Below are 15,897 nucleotides of genomic sequence, written 5' to 3'. Positions count from 1 at the left end.
GGTCTCATAGTAATGTTCCTTACATAAATGCTCTTCATATTTGTCCATAATTTAAACTGTTTGTACAACTGTTTCTGATACTGGAGTATATTGTTGGGGCACAGACATATTAGCAAAACAAGATCTTGAACCTGAGTTTTTGCCAAAATTTTGTATGAAGTTTCACCCACTGAATCATTTCCACAGTCCCACATGCAGTGATTCTGAGCAGATAAAAGAGATGTGGGCTATGCATGTTACCCTAAGAGACCTGTCCCCTTATTACATATTTTTCCCTTTCCTGAAAGCTTTTGTCATATCAGATGTTTCTAGCTATGACAGTTCCTCTTTCCACAAGTAAAAATGTATACTCCTAATCTCTTTTAACTACTATGTTTACTTCTTCCCATGATTTCCTTCTTAGTATAGTACTCAGAAAGGAGAAGCAATTTATCCATCTCTTTTCATGTGATTCCAACTACTAAAACTTTGCAGTAATAGACCTTCAGATGTTATAGGGACTGTTTATACACAGACAATTATAAATAGGTCTCGTAACTCCATTTAGTATTCTCAGTCTTGTTTACTCTGATCATACTAGAGATATTAATACACATGTCAACATAAGAAATTATTTTGTTAATAATTCAGTGCAGCAGAAAATACTCCCCTCCAGAATTGACAGGAAAGTTATAAATCCCTTTGTACCTACAAAAATTAGGGATGGTATATAAGACAATCCACATTTCTACAAACCATCTCACAGTGCTGACATTTCTGCCATTCCTAGTATTAACATAAGCTGGTTGTGAGCATTTAAGAAGCAGATAAATTATCTGTCCTCTGTTTCTCCAACAAGGGCTTCATGAGTGTGATTCCCTTTAAGCAGGCTCTAAAACAACTATCACAGACTTCATATCCTTTTTTTTTCTGCTACAGAAATATTAAAGTATATTGATAAGTCTAGGAAGTTATGATTTGTCTTCTTACTCTGAGCATTTACTAATAATTGTTTTAATCCTGGGGTGGCAAAAAGCCTGTTAGCCAATAACAGCTTCTGAGAGATGATATCTTTTTTAACTCTGCTATGTTTCCTGGAATTTTTCCCCAAATGACAAGCTAAGAAGTTTGCTGAGGCTGATGCTGATTTGTAAAGGTCCCCTGTAAAGAATAATGCAGCCTTGTTCCCTTGATGCATCTCCAGTAGTTACTCCAAGTACTTCAATGCATTGGAACACAGTGAGCACCAGGAAAACAAGTGGCTACTAATCATCACTTCAAGGATTTATCCTTACATGAAGTTTCCAGGGATTTTTTTCAGAGTTAAATTAAAGGTTTCTAAATGAACCTAAAAAAATATTTACTTGCTGGAATGTTGTCATATAGTCTGAATTAGAGGTTTAACACCTCTCTTTAGTCAACAGAGTGAACCAGTCTCTTCCATACATGTTTGGTATTTAGGAATCACTGCTCTGGTTCATACAAATCCCAAGAAGGTCTGTGCCCTTACTTCTTGCACTTACTTTAGAAGCAGTACACAGAAATTGAGTCAGATAATTTAACAGAGTTAGATACTCAAAGTTAGGATGAGTGACTATTTTATTGTATTTCAGCCTGAAATAACCATCCTTGATGGTAAACCCTGTAAAAATATACTGTGGATATTTGATTTTTAAAATCACTGCAGTAACTGAAAAGCTCTGCTGGAGCTGCATCCTCTCCATATTTTATTCATGATTTCCCTTTTACCTTAGATGAAATTGTTCACAAAAAGAAGTTTGCCAAAGTGTTTTAGTGGTTTAAGCAGGAAATCTGACTCTTTCTCTTTAAAAGCACAGCTGGGGTGCTGCTTTTAGGGGCAGGGTGGTGTTTGGCTCTTGTGTGTGATCCAAGAGCTGCTGTACAAGAAAACCCAGGTAGGAAGCAAACATTCTCCTTAAGCTGTGTTTCAGTGTCACTGCATTTAGTGTACTTTCAGGAGTGAGACAGATTTAAGTAACACAAAATCCTCAAAACCATTTTCTAGGTACTTCTGATGCAATCATTTTTTTAAAGAGCAGTGTAAGAAACTTCTCTGTGTTTCTGTTGTTGGTTTTCAGTGCTTGGAAACCACCTCTGAGCTAGTGGAGAGCTTTATAGTTCTTGCATCCAGTTGTTTATTACATTTTAAAGTGTCTGTTATAGTACTTAACTTCAAGAAATGCTACCAAATTGTTAAAGAAAGCTGCCATAAAGCACTTCTTCAATGTTGTCAGTGTTCTACATTTACATGTGCCTTTAGGAAAGACTGTTCAAAATTGATACATAAAGCTTGATATGAAAAAGAGATTTATGTGCCAAGTGATAAAGAGGCTGCTGCTCCTTGCAGTGCTGTACTTTTTGTGCTGTGAAGAGGGGATTTAATGAGCCTTGCCAGCAGCAAGGAAATGTGGCCATTTTTAGGTACATAGCCCTTAGCCTGGTGAGAGATACTGAGGGAAGTGGTGCTGAGGCAAATGCACAGGTGGTTTGGGAGAGAGTTACATTTGTCTAGGAAAGCCACTTGCTTAGGGTGACTTCAGCTCCCTGTGCTAGTTGAGACATATCAAGAAATCTGATCATACTTAAGGCCAGCAGTTGCTAAAGCGAAGCCTCAGGCAGGAGATAACTTCTCCTTTTTCATTTGGTACCTCCTAAGAGATAAGGAGGGATATGAAGATCACTCTGCACCTTCTAGGCTGGGCTGGAAGTGCTTTCTGAAGCAAGTATGCATGAGCCTGTACACACTCAGTACAAAGAAGTGACAAGGAAACCACAGGTGACCTGTGTCAGCCTCAGTTACCCCTCTTGCCAAAGAAGATTTAGCCAGGTACGCAAAGAGGCCCCACATTTCACTCCCACAGGTTGTTTTATGGGGATTTTAAAATCCAGAATAAACAATGCTCTTGTGATTTACCACATCTGTGAGCACAGCACATCAGCCCTTGGGTTTAGCACAGCTGCAGCCAGGCTGGCACAAGCTTTGTGCCAGGAACAAGTTACAGCCATGGCTGCTTTTCCATCTGGGAAAGGCAAAGTAGGACAGGAGCCTGCATGAAGAGTAGCAACAAATTGAGTTGTGTAGATATAAATGTAAAAGTTTCCCCAATGCTTGTAACCAAATACAGCCACTTTCTAGTGCAGACAAAACCAAAGTAATCCGGGGGCGGGGGGGGGGTGGGAAGTGATTTTAGCCCAAGACTGAAAGCAGGGAGAAAGGAGATTGAACACATCCCTGTGATCTGAATATTGCAGTGGGCTTTATGGATCAAAGATGGGTTATGTAAAAAAAGAACAAACAAAAACAAAACAAAACCAAAAAAACAAAACAAAACAAAAAAAAACCCTTAAGTGTTCATATAGCAGGTACTGGCTCACATTATTCACTATTATATGGAATTCACTATTACATGGAAATGGATACATATATTTTTAGTCATTCCTTTATGAAAAAAATAAAGGTTTTTTAACATACTAAGCCTGTATGTTAAATAGTGTAATTTAAGTGTTTGGGGGAAAAACGTCAGGTGGAATGTCTCTAATGATCATTATGCACATATTGAAGCATATCTGTCATGAGTAATTCCTGTGTTGTTTGTGATTGCCCAGGTGAACCGCAGTGAAGAATCCCCATGGTAATCATGGAGGTTAGTGTCCAGATCATAGAGACAAATATGTTTTATGACCATTTTTCACTGAGAATAATAGGAATCTTTTATATATATATAGATGTGAAAAGCGAAATAAGCAAGCCAAGACTCTCTTTTAAGTTCTTCTCACCTGTCAGTACCATTCTAGTTCTTTCTGATCTCATTACTAATTTCTGTGCAAACACACTGCAACTCTAAGTATCACTGCTGGAAGTAGGCACCCTTGATGTGTTTTGGATTTGTGGCTTTTTTAAAATTCTATTTCGTATTGATCCACACTGTGAAAAGTGCGGATTACATTATGTTCAAATTATTGTTGAATATATTTAGCCTTGCGTAGGTCACAAAACCAAGAAGTTATTCCGTTTTCTCACCTCAGAGCAGTTTTTGAGGTGATTATGTTTAAACAGTAAAATGTCAGGAGGGGAAAGGAATGCCCAAACCCCTATGGTATGAGGAGATTAACTGTAAAGATAAGGCAGATGTCTAGAACTGTATATATAAAATATATTGGTGGGAAGTCAGTGCGGAGGGGTGTCCGTCTGTCCCCCTGTCCGTCTGTCCCGGCCGGCTCCCTGCCGCGCGCTCCCGGCCCCGCGCAGGCGCAGCCCCGCGCAGGCGCGCTCGCTCTGCCCCGGGCCGGGTCGGGTCCCGCTCCGGGCCCCGCTCCGGGCCCCGCTCCCGGGCCGGGCCGCGCCGCCGCTGCCGCCATCGCCTTTCCCTCCCCGCTGCCGCCGCCGGGGGCTGTGGGTCCCGCCGGGCCGCGGGCGGAGCGCAGCGGCACCATGTCGGCAGCACGGCCCAGCGACGCCGCCGAGGCAGGGGCAGTGCGCGGTGAGTGACTCCCAGCGGCGGGCGCGGCTCCGGCGGGCTCTGGTGTCAGTCCCGGCGCTGTTCCTCGGGATCCGGCCCCGCTCCGGGGTTCCCCGCGGGCACAGACGGCAGCGCTGCTGCGGGAGGAGCGTGGGGCGCTCCCGGGCTGCTCCTCGCAGGGCTCCCTGCTGGCATCCGAGGTCTGTGCTTGTCACCCCCGGGTCAGCTCCGGCTTCGAGCGGACAGGCAGCGCCACACTCGAATGGCGTGCTCCTATGGCGTTTAAGTAGGGTTAGATTATGAAAAGCCCTTCGTTTTTCAGATATATTTGTGTAGATGTGCGGCATTTATGTAATTGGACCTGAACTGGCCAGTCAGCCTTGTCTTCATCCCTGGGAAGGCGATGGAGCAGATCATTCCAGAGGTCATCACCAAGCGTGTAGAATAAAGTCATCTGGAGTAGTCAGCCTGGCTCTACCATGGGGAAATCAGTCTGATAGCTGCCTGTCATGGCATGGCAGGATGAATCAATGAGGGGACAGCTATGGGTGTTGTCTGTCTTGACTTCATAAAGGTTTTTGCACTGTCTCCCATTATATCCTTGCAGGTAGGCTCAGGAAATGTGGTTTAGGTGAATGGGCAGTGAGGTGGATCAGGAGCTGGCTGAATGGCAGAGCTCAGAGGGTTGTGGTCAGCAGAGTAGGAGGCCTCTGGTCTGTGGCATTCCCTGGGAATCAATAGTGAGTTCAGTCTTATCAATTTGTTTATCAACAACCTGGACAATGGGATAGAATGTGCCCTCAGCAAGTTTCCTGGTGGCACAAACTGGGGAGTGGCTGCTACACCTGAGGGCTGTGCTGCCATGCAGTGGGACCTTGATGGGCTGGAGTTGGGCAGAGGGAAACTTAGTGAGGCTCAACAAGGGCAAGTGTGGGGAGGAATGGCCCCAAGTACCAGCACAGGCTGGGGACTGACCTACTAAAGAGCAGCTCTGCTGAAAAGGGTCTGGGAGTCTTGGTGGATGACAAACCGTCCTTGTGCCAGGAGGGCCAATGGTACCCTGGGGCCCATCAGGGTAGTGTGGGCAGCAGGCCCAGGGGGTGATCTCCCTCTACGCAGCCCTAGTGAGGCCTCTGCTGGAGAGCTGTGTCCAGCTGTGGGCTCCTCAGGACTAAGAAGGACATGGAGCTACTGAAGAGGGTCCTGTGGAGGGCCATGAAGATGCTGAGAGGTCTGGCCTATTTCTCTTATGAAAAGAGAGTGTGGGAGCTGTGCCTGTTTAGTCTGGAGAGGACTGAGAAGGGATCTCATTAATGCAGGGGCCAAGAGAAGGGTGCCAGGCTTTTCAGTGGTGCCTAGCGACAGGACACAGAGCCACAGTCATAAACTTAAAAGTTTCACTTCAACATGAGAAGGAATTTTTTTACATAGAGGGTGGCAGAACACTGGAAAATGCTGCCTAGGGAGGTCATGAAGTTTCCCAATCTGGAGGTATTCAAAACCCACCAGGACACATGCCTGTGTAAGCTGCTCTAGGTGACTGCCTAGGGGTTGGATGGATGATCTCCAGAGGTGCCTCCCAGCCCTAATGGTACTGTAAACCTCATAATTTGTGCTTGAAGTGTTTCTCATGGGTATGAAGATGTATAGATTTATTGGCATGCTATTTTAATGTCACACATTAAATACTCCTACAACATAGGAGAGTGTAAGAGGGTGATGTGGTGGGAAACTGCTAGAACTAGATGTCTAATCCTTCTGGTAAACCATGGGTTTATGGTTTACCTAAATAGGATGCATAAAAGATCTAATTAAGAGCAGAATATTAAAAATTCAGTAGAATGAAAATCTAGTGAAGTATAAACATACTTGGTTTTTCATCAGCTCAAGTTTTACCAAAATAAAATGTATGTCCTGTCCTTAAGCACATTTTAACAAAATATGGTACAGACAAATTTTTTAAGACAATTTACAATTTAATTTACCTAATTTACAATTTAGGCATGTTTCCAGCTCTTCAGTGTCTGCATGCATTTCTTCTGTAAGTTTTTTGAGTCTCACTGTACCAGCTTGCACTAGGAAGTGCTGTGCTGTTGACAGATAGAGTCCAAACAATTTTCAGAGTTGATTGCATGAGAAATTGAGGCACCCTCTAGTGATGGTTATTTTCTTTTACAGAAGCTTATTTTCCAAGAATGAACAGAATAGCTCAGCAGTACTCTTCAGAAGAAAACTAGTCACTAGTTTCCATATGTGATAAATTTTCTTTTCCTAAGTATTTTGCTCTGTTACTTCTGCTTCCAAAATACCTGTAATTTTACAAACTTTGTATGATTAAGTGAAAAGTACAGCATGTGGTATTCTGGATACATCATAGCATTGGTTTACTTAACTGCAATATAATTTATCCATCTATTTGATTGGGTTTTTTGAAGTTGCATCTCACATTTTGAGAAAGACTACATCTTGAGCTGAAGCCTTCATGTATCTATTCAAAACTTAATTCAGTTCCCCTCACCTCTCCAGGATTCAGTTTCACAGATTTATAAATAATTTAAATTTCCATGTTCTATATGTTATGGTTTTGAATATGCTGACAGCTGCTGTTAGCTATTGTGTTGCCTAGTTATCAAGGAGGAGTAGATTTGAGTTTCTCACTCCTTTGTTAGAGTGATGATCTGTGTATGAATTTCTGATTATCGTTTTCTTGCCAAGTGATAGCTAACTATTTAAAAAATAATAATAATTTCCCCCTGCAGTTTTCCAGGTGCCATTGAAAAGTTCTACATTGTCTGTTTGCTCCACTATCTGGTTTTGCTTTTATTTTAATGCATGTGATAATACATCACCTCTGTTCTGAGGCCTTTTTAGTTTGTCATAGTTGTCATCATATTATGTTAAATCTGTAGTGTTAAAAATATATACACCTCCACACTGCTTTTTTCAGGAAAAGGGAACTATATTTTAAAACAAGTGGGAAGTAGATATTTTTTCTGGAATCATCAATTTGTCACATCCCTCAAATAGGTGGTTTATTTTCTTCTAGCATGGAATGATTATCATTCTTGGCCCACTATGGCAAGCTTTTCTTGAAACATGTCCATCAGCTATTTCTTCACTTAATATTCAGTATAATCTCTGTACTAGTCTTTCAAACATTCAATCAGTCTCTACTGTTTTTTAATGCAATCTGTTTGCAGAAATTCAGTATTTACTCTAATCCAATTATATGTGCACTTAATGCCTTTATATCTTCCTTAAATGGAATGACATGGTTATATGTCAGTCTACTAGTCAGACTAGTAAATAAGAGTTTCAAAAGAAGAATTGCTTTAAATAAAAAGCCTGTGTCTGGTAGTTACTGCCTTGTGAAGCCAGCACAACTGCAGTGTTGCTGTAAATTTTTCTTCATTGTTGAGTTTGTGTCTTACTATGCATTTAAGCAGTTGTTGTATCCATGAAAAATACAGCAGCTTTTCTAGGATCTGTGCTGGAAGTTACCATTCCCTGTTTTCATTCAGGTAACTGATGCTTGGTCACAGCATTAGCATCTGTCTTGTGCCTGGTTTCTGCATCCTTTGAGATACTTGCAGAAGTTCTGAATCAGTGTCAGTGCAGAGAGCTTTGAAGCCACACTGAGACCCAATGGCTTTGGCCCCCTCTGAGTGCAGATGAAATCAGAGGACAACACTACATGACATTTTCAGGTTCTCAGGTGTAATTTCAGTTTGACTATCCAGCAAACTTGTTAGATCTGCCTGACATAAAATACAGAGCCACTGTAGGATAATTACACTTCCAGTGTAAAACATGGTGGGGATATTTTTAAGCCTTCTAATGGTGATCCTGCAAAGTAATGTGTTCATGGATATCAGTTTTACTTTCTTCACTTCAAAGATATATTTTGAAGTTGAGCACAACTTAGTTGGCTGTAGAGCCCATTCATATAAGCAGAGCAAAAGTGTATGTCCAGAGAAATAAAGTAACAAAACCATTTTTTAATGTGGCCATTTCTTCAAAAAGCTACAGTATCTCACAGTATTTCATGCAACTATCAAAGCCTTAAAATGGTTTTCATTAGATATAGAAAAGATAATGACCCTGTTGTCTCAAGGAAAAGATGAATTAATAAAGAATTCTGCATACAGAGTGTAAGTTCTGACACTTTATGAGTGCTTAAAGTAGCAGCAGATTTTTTTCTGCCCTAATTTTGCATGTTTATACTGTTCATCTAGCTTGTCTGGAAATGTTTACAGACAATTGTAAAGGGTTTCAGATCATCTAATCTGTTGCTTTCTAGTTTGCATTTATCAGAATGGAATTGAATGACACATTTGCTGCAATGAAATAGAATATGTTTTTGCATGCTAACTGAAGAGAATAAAACAGTAGGAAAAATTCACAAGAGGAAAATCTAAAGGTAATTCTAGACCAGCTTCTTCCTTGAAATATTTTTTTCTAAGTCTTGGTACCTGGGTTTGGTGGGGTTTTTTGGTTGACAGAGTTTCTTTGAGGGTTGGGGTTTATCTGTTGATTTGGTTTTGTTTTTTAACTTAAAAGCTTGCACTAGTGAAGGTTCTATAACTGTTTAAGGGACTCAGTTCCAGTGCTAGAATAAAAAGTTATATTTTTTTCCAGTGTGTATCCACCTTTCAAACTGCAATTAAAGTTCATCATTTCCATCTCCAGCAGACAGAGCCTTTTTTCTGTGTGCTGCAATCTTTCATAAGCCTGAAGTTTTAAAAATTGCTGAAGTTTTTTTTTTAATTCCAAAAGCTTTTCAAAGGCCATGTGTGAGAAAATGGGATTTCCTGTGAATTCTTACTTGTGTTTTCTGTACACAGATAAACACTATTGCAGCATTCAAATAATTAATAAATCTTTTAAAGGTGTTAGATTGAGGAAGGGCAGATGCTGTAAATTCCTGCAAAATAGGGGGTTAGCACTTTGCACCTTGTTCATTCTTTTGAAAATTTCCAAATGCAATGAATGTTTCTTTTGCAGTAAACTGTGTAATTTGGAAATATTGGAATTCTCCCAAATCTCTTGATGATTCTGAGTAGTAGTGATAGTAGTATTAAGGTTTATCTTTAAATATTTTTCTTTTCTAAATGTTGGTGGACTAAAAGTGTGCTTAAGCATTTCTTACAGTGGTTCATAGTATATAATGAAAGGTAGATCTGTTGTAGTTTAAAGGCATTTAAATTATACTTTGCAAGGAATGGATTGCAAACAATGTTTCATTCATTTATATTTTCTCATGCAAGTTCTTTCTGTTGGAACGTGGGACTCTGGTATAAATGGTTTTATTTTCCATACATTTCTTTCAGAAAATACTTAATTTAAACACATTTCCATTTTCTCTGTTTCAGAGTTGCCACCTGTTCCTTCTGCATCAAGGACAAGCTCTGCAGAGCTTTCTGTTAGGCAGCGAATGAGAGAGAAACTAAAAGCAGCAAGGGTAAGAATCCTTCAGAAGTCCTGTTTGATTGACCTCAGTCCCATAAGGAACACCCAGTTCATTTTGCTGGCTTTGTGCTATGTGGATTTGAGTTGGGATATCTGCTTTTTTATTTCTGAAGCTGAAAGAGTACTCAGTTCATCAGTACAGTTACATTCTGTACTGCTATTTTCTTTTCTACAATTAAAATTTAATTTGTTGATAGTAACATAAAAGGTGTCATTGTTTTGTAATTCAGATGATACAATCATTACAATCATTCTGTGTTCTTTGCCAAAAAAATTTCTTACACTATTTTGAAAGCAATGGATTTCTTTGTATGTTTGCTGTACAATTTAATAAGGTCCATTAATATATGGATCTGGAAAACCACTTAAGCTGATTTTATAATTATAGATTCTGTCCATAACACAAATATAAGTAAGTGCTGAGTTCCTGGGAATCATTGTAGCTTTGATCTGTTTCTGTTTCTATTACAACTAAACATTTTTTCATTTGTTTGCTTAGACAAAAGCTGAAATTACTTTATCACAAGAAGACCCCAGTCCACAACCAAGGCACTTGAAAGGCATCAGAGAAAGAAAATCAGGACTGGATAAAAGGGTAAAAATGTGCATTCTGTCTTGCTGTTCTTATCATAAGAAAGTGAGTGTGAAACATGAAGAAAATCAAAGTCTGCACACTATTGAAGATCAATTTCATTTAACAGAATTATGCTGCTGTTTGAATTAGTAACCAGAAAGGAACCATTCTGGTTATTGTTTTTATTGTATATATTTAACAGTAATAAATTGCTTACATTGTAGTATGGACATCATGTGAAACTTGTGTCATTTAGAGGTTCTTGACTTCTGTTGCTTAAGATGCCTTGAAGTATTGAAAATTTACTATAACAGGAGCTTTATATAAATAAAGCTTCCACTCTAATAGAGCTTTATATAAATTTGAACAGTGCAATTGCTAAATGCTGGATATTAACTTTGTCATTGTATTTTATTGTATTTCCTTGTTACCATTTTATATTGAGGTTTTTTTGTATAAGCATGTTCTTTGTTAGAAAATGAATTTTTTATTAAAAAAAACAACAAAGGCTTTGCCTGTGCAGAACTGGCACTCATATTCTTCAGAATTCACAAAAAGAATTGCCTGTAGAAAACGTGCTCCAAAGAATGTGTTATGCCCAGGAAATAACAGCATATAGCAGTAATACCTTTATATGGAATTCCAAACAATATGACTTAGCCTGGCTAAATCACTTGGCTAGGGGAGAATTGCCATTTCATGTATGTTTTGGGAAGATTCTTGGCAATGTTATCTTATAATAAGTAATTATTGCAGCTTTCAGTTAAGTAGTACTGTTTTAATATATTTGTATTAGGAAAATGCAGAAGTGATATCCTTATTAGAGTTGTTTATTACTTTTATATCAACTATATGTGAAGCCTTCTACATGTTGGTTTTCTTTCTTGTACTTATGTATGCACAAGGTATTGTTTTGTTGCTAAACAAGTGGCCATCAGATTGACAGAGTCTGAGATTTTCTTTTTGATACTATTTTGAAGTATAGGTGTAATAGAGGTAAACTTAAGAATTGTCTTCCTTTAATCTAACAATTAGGCCACAAAGAAGAGCAGATAAAATGGAAGAACAGATAGAATGGTAGATGTGTTTTTGTTGGTTAAGCCTGATGAAAATCACTTTGAAGCAGTTAAATGAAGTTGCTGAAGCAACCTCAGAACCAGTGACCTTTACAGTGATCTTGATTGCAGGTGGATAAACATGATACCTCTTCTCAAGAAAAGGCAGGGGTGTGTCACCAATGGAGTTAGAGCCTAGCCAAGTGTGTATTTCAGCAACCAAGCCATGAACACCACCTTTTTTAAACAACACCAAAGAGGGTTTTCCTGATTGCAGCAGGGGTTGTCTGAGAGGAGCCCTGATCCCTTCCCTGGGCTGCAGCCCCTGCCAGCAGCAGCCCTGGCCCTGCTGCCCTGCTGGGGCTGTCTGCCCAGGGGCAGCCATTGCTGCCTCCCTGCTCTCCCTTTGGACAGCAGCCTGTGATTGCTTGTGTTCAGGAGTGCAGGAACAATGATCCCATCAGCAGGGAAGAAAGCTACTGTCATGTAGGCAATGAACCATTTCTTCAGGCTCTACAGTCTATTTCTTGACCCAAAAAAATTAACTAACAGTTCGATGTACCCTTGTAAAATAGATATGCAATCCCCTTGTTACCACAGTGGTGATGTTTCTCTTTTGCTGTTATTTTTGTAAAAATTCAATATCTAATAACAGTAATCAGTTGTTTGTATTTTTTATGGTTCAATAAATGTATGCTAAAACTTATATATATGTTTTTATGCAGTCTGGCAATGATAAATTCAGGGAGATGCCAGAGGGTGACTCACACTTACCATCAAAAGTAAAGTTTCGTGATTCTGTAAAAAAGCTTAAGCAAAAGTCAACAGTAAGTACTGATTCCTCCATTTCAATAATGAATATTAATTTAATTTAACCTTTATATGGCTTCATGATTCTGTTTGAAGAAGGAGACAGAATTCAGTCTTAAGCAGTGGCAAAGATTTTATTTAATTTAAAAATTCATAAGCAGTATATGCCAACAATTGAAGTATATAAAAGGAACCTTCATCAAATAAAAGAATGGCTTTGGGTCATTTGATTAAAAAACCCAAAAAGCTCTAGTAAATCCATCTGGACACTACTAAAGTTTGCAGGAAAAATGTGTCTTCTCTTTAAATCCTTTTTATTGAATGCCACCAGTTGGCAGTTAAAGCATTTTACAGACTAGTATATTGGTATTTATTAGCCACAAAGTACTAATGTTAATTCTTTTCTTAGAGAAGTGATCCTAAATCTAAAGGGTCCTGCATCCTTCAAAGGCAAAAGGTCATTAGAAATTTTTCTTCATATAATTCACCTGGGTATCTGCAGTATGGCCAGAACTTAAACTTCGGTGTTCTGATTCACAAATGATTTATATTTAAAACAATAAGAGTATTACAATTAGACCAGGTAACTTTTTAAACAAAACTTTGCAAGAAATATTGAATGAATATATAGAAATAGAGAAAGTTTCATGAATCATTTACAATTTCAGATAGCTTCAGCATTTGAGTGAGTTCTGTTTGAGATAAAATAATAATTATCTTGGTACTGTTTCATATTATTAATGGGAAGATTTATTCAATTTATTCACTTGCCCTTATTTTCTTAAGAATACCATAATAAAATATGTTTGTCTTCTTTTTCTAGTTCCAGAATGATTTTCCTTCTGAGGAAGAAGCATATAATTTCTTTACCTTCAATTTTGATGCTGTAGAAGAGAAAACAAAAGCTGGAGCCAGGAAAAAGAATGGATTAAATGAAGAGGAAGAGGTGGAAGAGGATTATGTTGAAACTCATGAAGATGAACAAGAGGAGGATGAAATGGTGAGAACTATAGGATAAATGTTAATATTTTTTATTCAGAATTCTGTTGATATTATTAATCTATATAAAACAACATCTTTGGTTTCCTTAAAAATTCTCGAAGTGTACTTTCTCAAGAAACTTTCTTAAGAAACAGACAAACTAACAGAGATGTTTGCACTTAACCAATAGGATGAAGAAGTACGTCTGGTGAAAGATGATGATTTATTCATAGGGCAGACAGATGAAGACCTTGTAGTAGTGAAACCTGTTGATTGTGAAAGCTACACTGAGCAACTGAAAAGGGAAAAAGAATTTCTCTTCATTCCCAGCATGTTAGCAGGTATGAAGACAGTGGTTATCCATTTAGTTCCTGGATTTTTGCATAGCATGGCACCCTCTGATCTGCTGAATAAATCTTGTACTGACCATCTCTGGGAGCAGAGAGAGATGTTTGATTGCAGCTCTCTGACACTGCTCATCCAGTGTGAAATGTCTGGCAGATGGATCAGCTGGGAGCATGCACACCTCAGCAGGCCATCACCTGCTGCACTGGCAGGTGTACTCAGGACACCTCAGTTGCTTGGGGGTAATTTCCTCACTGCTGTCTGTAGGAAATGCAAGGTGCTAGCCCCTCTTCTGCTGCTATTTAATGTATGCAGTGTTGATCACATCTCTGACTTTTTTGCTTTATTCCCACAGAGCTTCAAAGTCCTAAAAAATTGCTTTATAGTATCACTTGCTATTTGATATTTGAACTGGAAGAAATAGAAGCAAGTCTCCCAGTATGTACTGGAATGGTACCAGTGCAGCTTGCAGTGCAATGTCATAATGTTTGACATTGTGTGCCTCTGTTTTTTCGTGTCTTGTAAATTAGTTCTGACTACTTCTTGTGTGATCCACTGTGTTCTGATTTAGGGGAGAACTTTTGTTGTAACCCTCAGTACAATCCTTCCCTGTTTTGAGATTGCTTCTTGAAAAATACTGAATCCATACACACAGTGAAACAGCTTTGCAGGCAGGTCTTCAAATTCCACCTGTTGTTATTTGGCTAACATATTTCTTTTATGCATGTTTTGTATTTTGTATGAGACTAACTTAAGGTCTGATTAGTCTGAATGTTTCATTTTCCATTGGAAAGACTTAGAAATGCTTCCCTAGTCAGTTGCTGCTCCAGGTTTTTTACACTGTTCTGCAAGCAGCCATTAACACTTATTGTCACTAAGTAACTTGGAAGTAATTTTTGGTAAGGAAATTTTTAGTTATTGGTTTATTAGAATTGTGATGCTTTGTGGTACTACTATGAGATATCCATCTTGATTAAGATAAGGACCTGTTTTAATTCTATATTTCTTTTTTACCTTTGTAGTAAAATACTTCTGACAGCATACTTAATATACAATGCCAGTTATTTTAAGAATTAACAAACTAAAACTACAGTTACAAGATATTTTACATGATTTTCTTCTTAATGTCTCATTAGTGCCTGCTTCTGAGAAGATGCCTAGAAATATGCAGCCCAGGTACCTTGAGGATGAAGGTCTTTACACTGGAGAAAGGCCCTTTGTAACACAGTCTAATCAAAATATTTTAGAAAACAGAATACTCAGACAGGACCAAGTAAGTCACTGCTACCTTTTTAGTTGTAACTTTTATCAGCATTTTATTTATCTTTATAAGTGCCTTATTTTTGTTATAGTTAAGTAAGTGGATGGTCTTGCCAATATAGGGCTTTCATCTTCAAAATGTTTAGCAGCATCAGATATTGGCAAATAGATATTTTTGTAGGAGCCTGTTTTTAGTGTAACCCCACTGTCAGAACATCAGACTGGGTCTTACAAAACTGATGTCTTTTCTTGGCTCTGCTTGTAGCCTGCTGGGGAACAGACCACTGATCAGACTGTAAGGCCAATTAAATATTGGTATGGATTATCGGAGAGGTTTTAGAATCCTTTCAGATTTTCAAGTATGTCTTGAAGACTTGGGAAAGACTTGGGAAAGTAGCTTGGATATATTTTGTCCTCCTATATTATCATCCTATACATGGTGAGGTGTGTATTCAGTATAGACTTAAACTCCTGAGCAGTAGCTGCCCTTTATATTTTTTTTTGTGATTCTGTGTGTTCTTCTTGTGCTTTTGCTAATCAGATTGGGAACATTTAGATCTAAAATTTTTGAATGGGCAGTTTGAACCCAGTTGATTTTCTGCTTGACTTCATGGTGTTACCACATCAGCATTTGGCTCAATTGTCAGGTATTGAAAATAATAATAAATATGAATAGAAGGTATATAGAATGGGAATGGAACTAACAGGGTAGGACAGCATCCTTGGACAGCTGCACTGGTTTAAGCTGTATTTGAATCCAGGTAATGAGAACAGAAGGATGAATTATCCTTGTGAAAACATGGATAGCAATTTCTGTGTAAAATACTTACCTGGTCTGCTTTCATAGATGCTGTTTACGTAGTTCAGGTTTTGGACTAGAAGATTTGAGAGGTGCTTTGATAAATCATCTGAGCTGCTGTTTAGCTCTTGTGTAAAACAAGAT

At 38.6% G+C, this 15,897-nt stretch overlaps 1 protein-coding gene across 2 annotated transcripts in view; it reads left to right on the top strand.

The window, feature by feature from the left end:
* Positions 1-4,259: 4,259 nt before the first annotated feature.
* The window catches only part of CC2D2A (coiled-coil and C2 domain containing 2A), a 52,247-nt gene continuing 40,609 nt past the window's right edge, over positions 4,260-15,897 (top strand). For both annotated transcript variants that reach the window (XM_054632921.2, XM_077177693.1), the window contains exons 1-7: positions 4,260-4,481; positions 9,833-9,921; positions 10,429-10,524; positions 12,284-12,385; positions 13,192-13,368; positions 13,540-13,690; positions 14,831-14,967. In XM_054632921.2, coding sequence (XP_054488896.2) covers positions 4,433-4,481; positions 9,833-9,921; positions 10,429-10,524; positions 12,284-12,385; positions 13,192-13,368; positions 13,540-13,690; positions 14,831-14,967 — 801 coding nt within the window. In that variant the 5' untranslated portion in view covers positions 4,260-4,432. The remainder of the gene's footprint in view (positions 4,482-9,832; positions 9,922-10,428; positions 10,525-12,283; positions 12,386-13,191; positions 13,369-13,539; positions 13,691-14,830; positions 14,968-15,897) is intronic.

This window comes from Agelaius phoeniceus, chromosome 4 (assembly GCF_051311805.1).
Source record: "Agelaius phoeniceus isolate bAgePho1 chromosome 4, bAgePho1.hap1, whole genome shotgun sequence".
NCBI lineage: Eukaryota > Metazoa > Chordata > Aves > Passeriformes > Icteridae > Agelaius > Agelaius phoeniceus.
The sequence above is the reverse complement of the archived record's forward strand: the minus strand, read 5'-3'. Positions and strand labels throughout refer to the sequence as shown.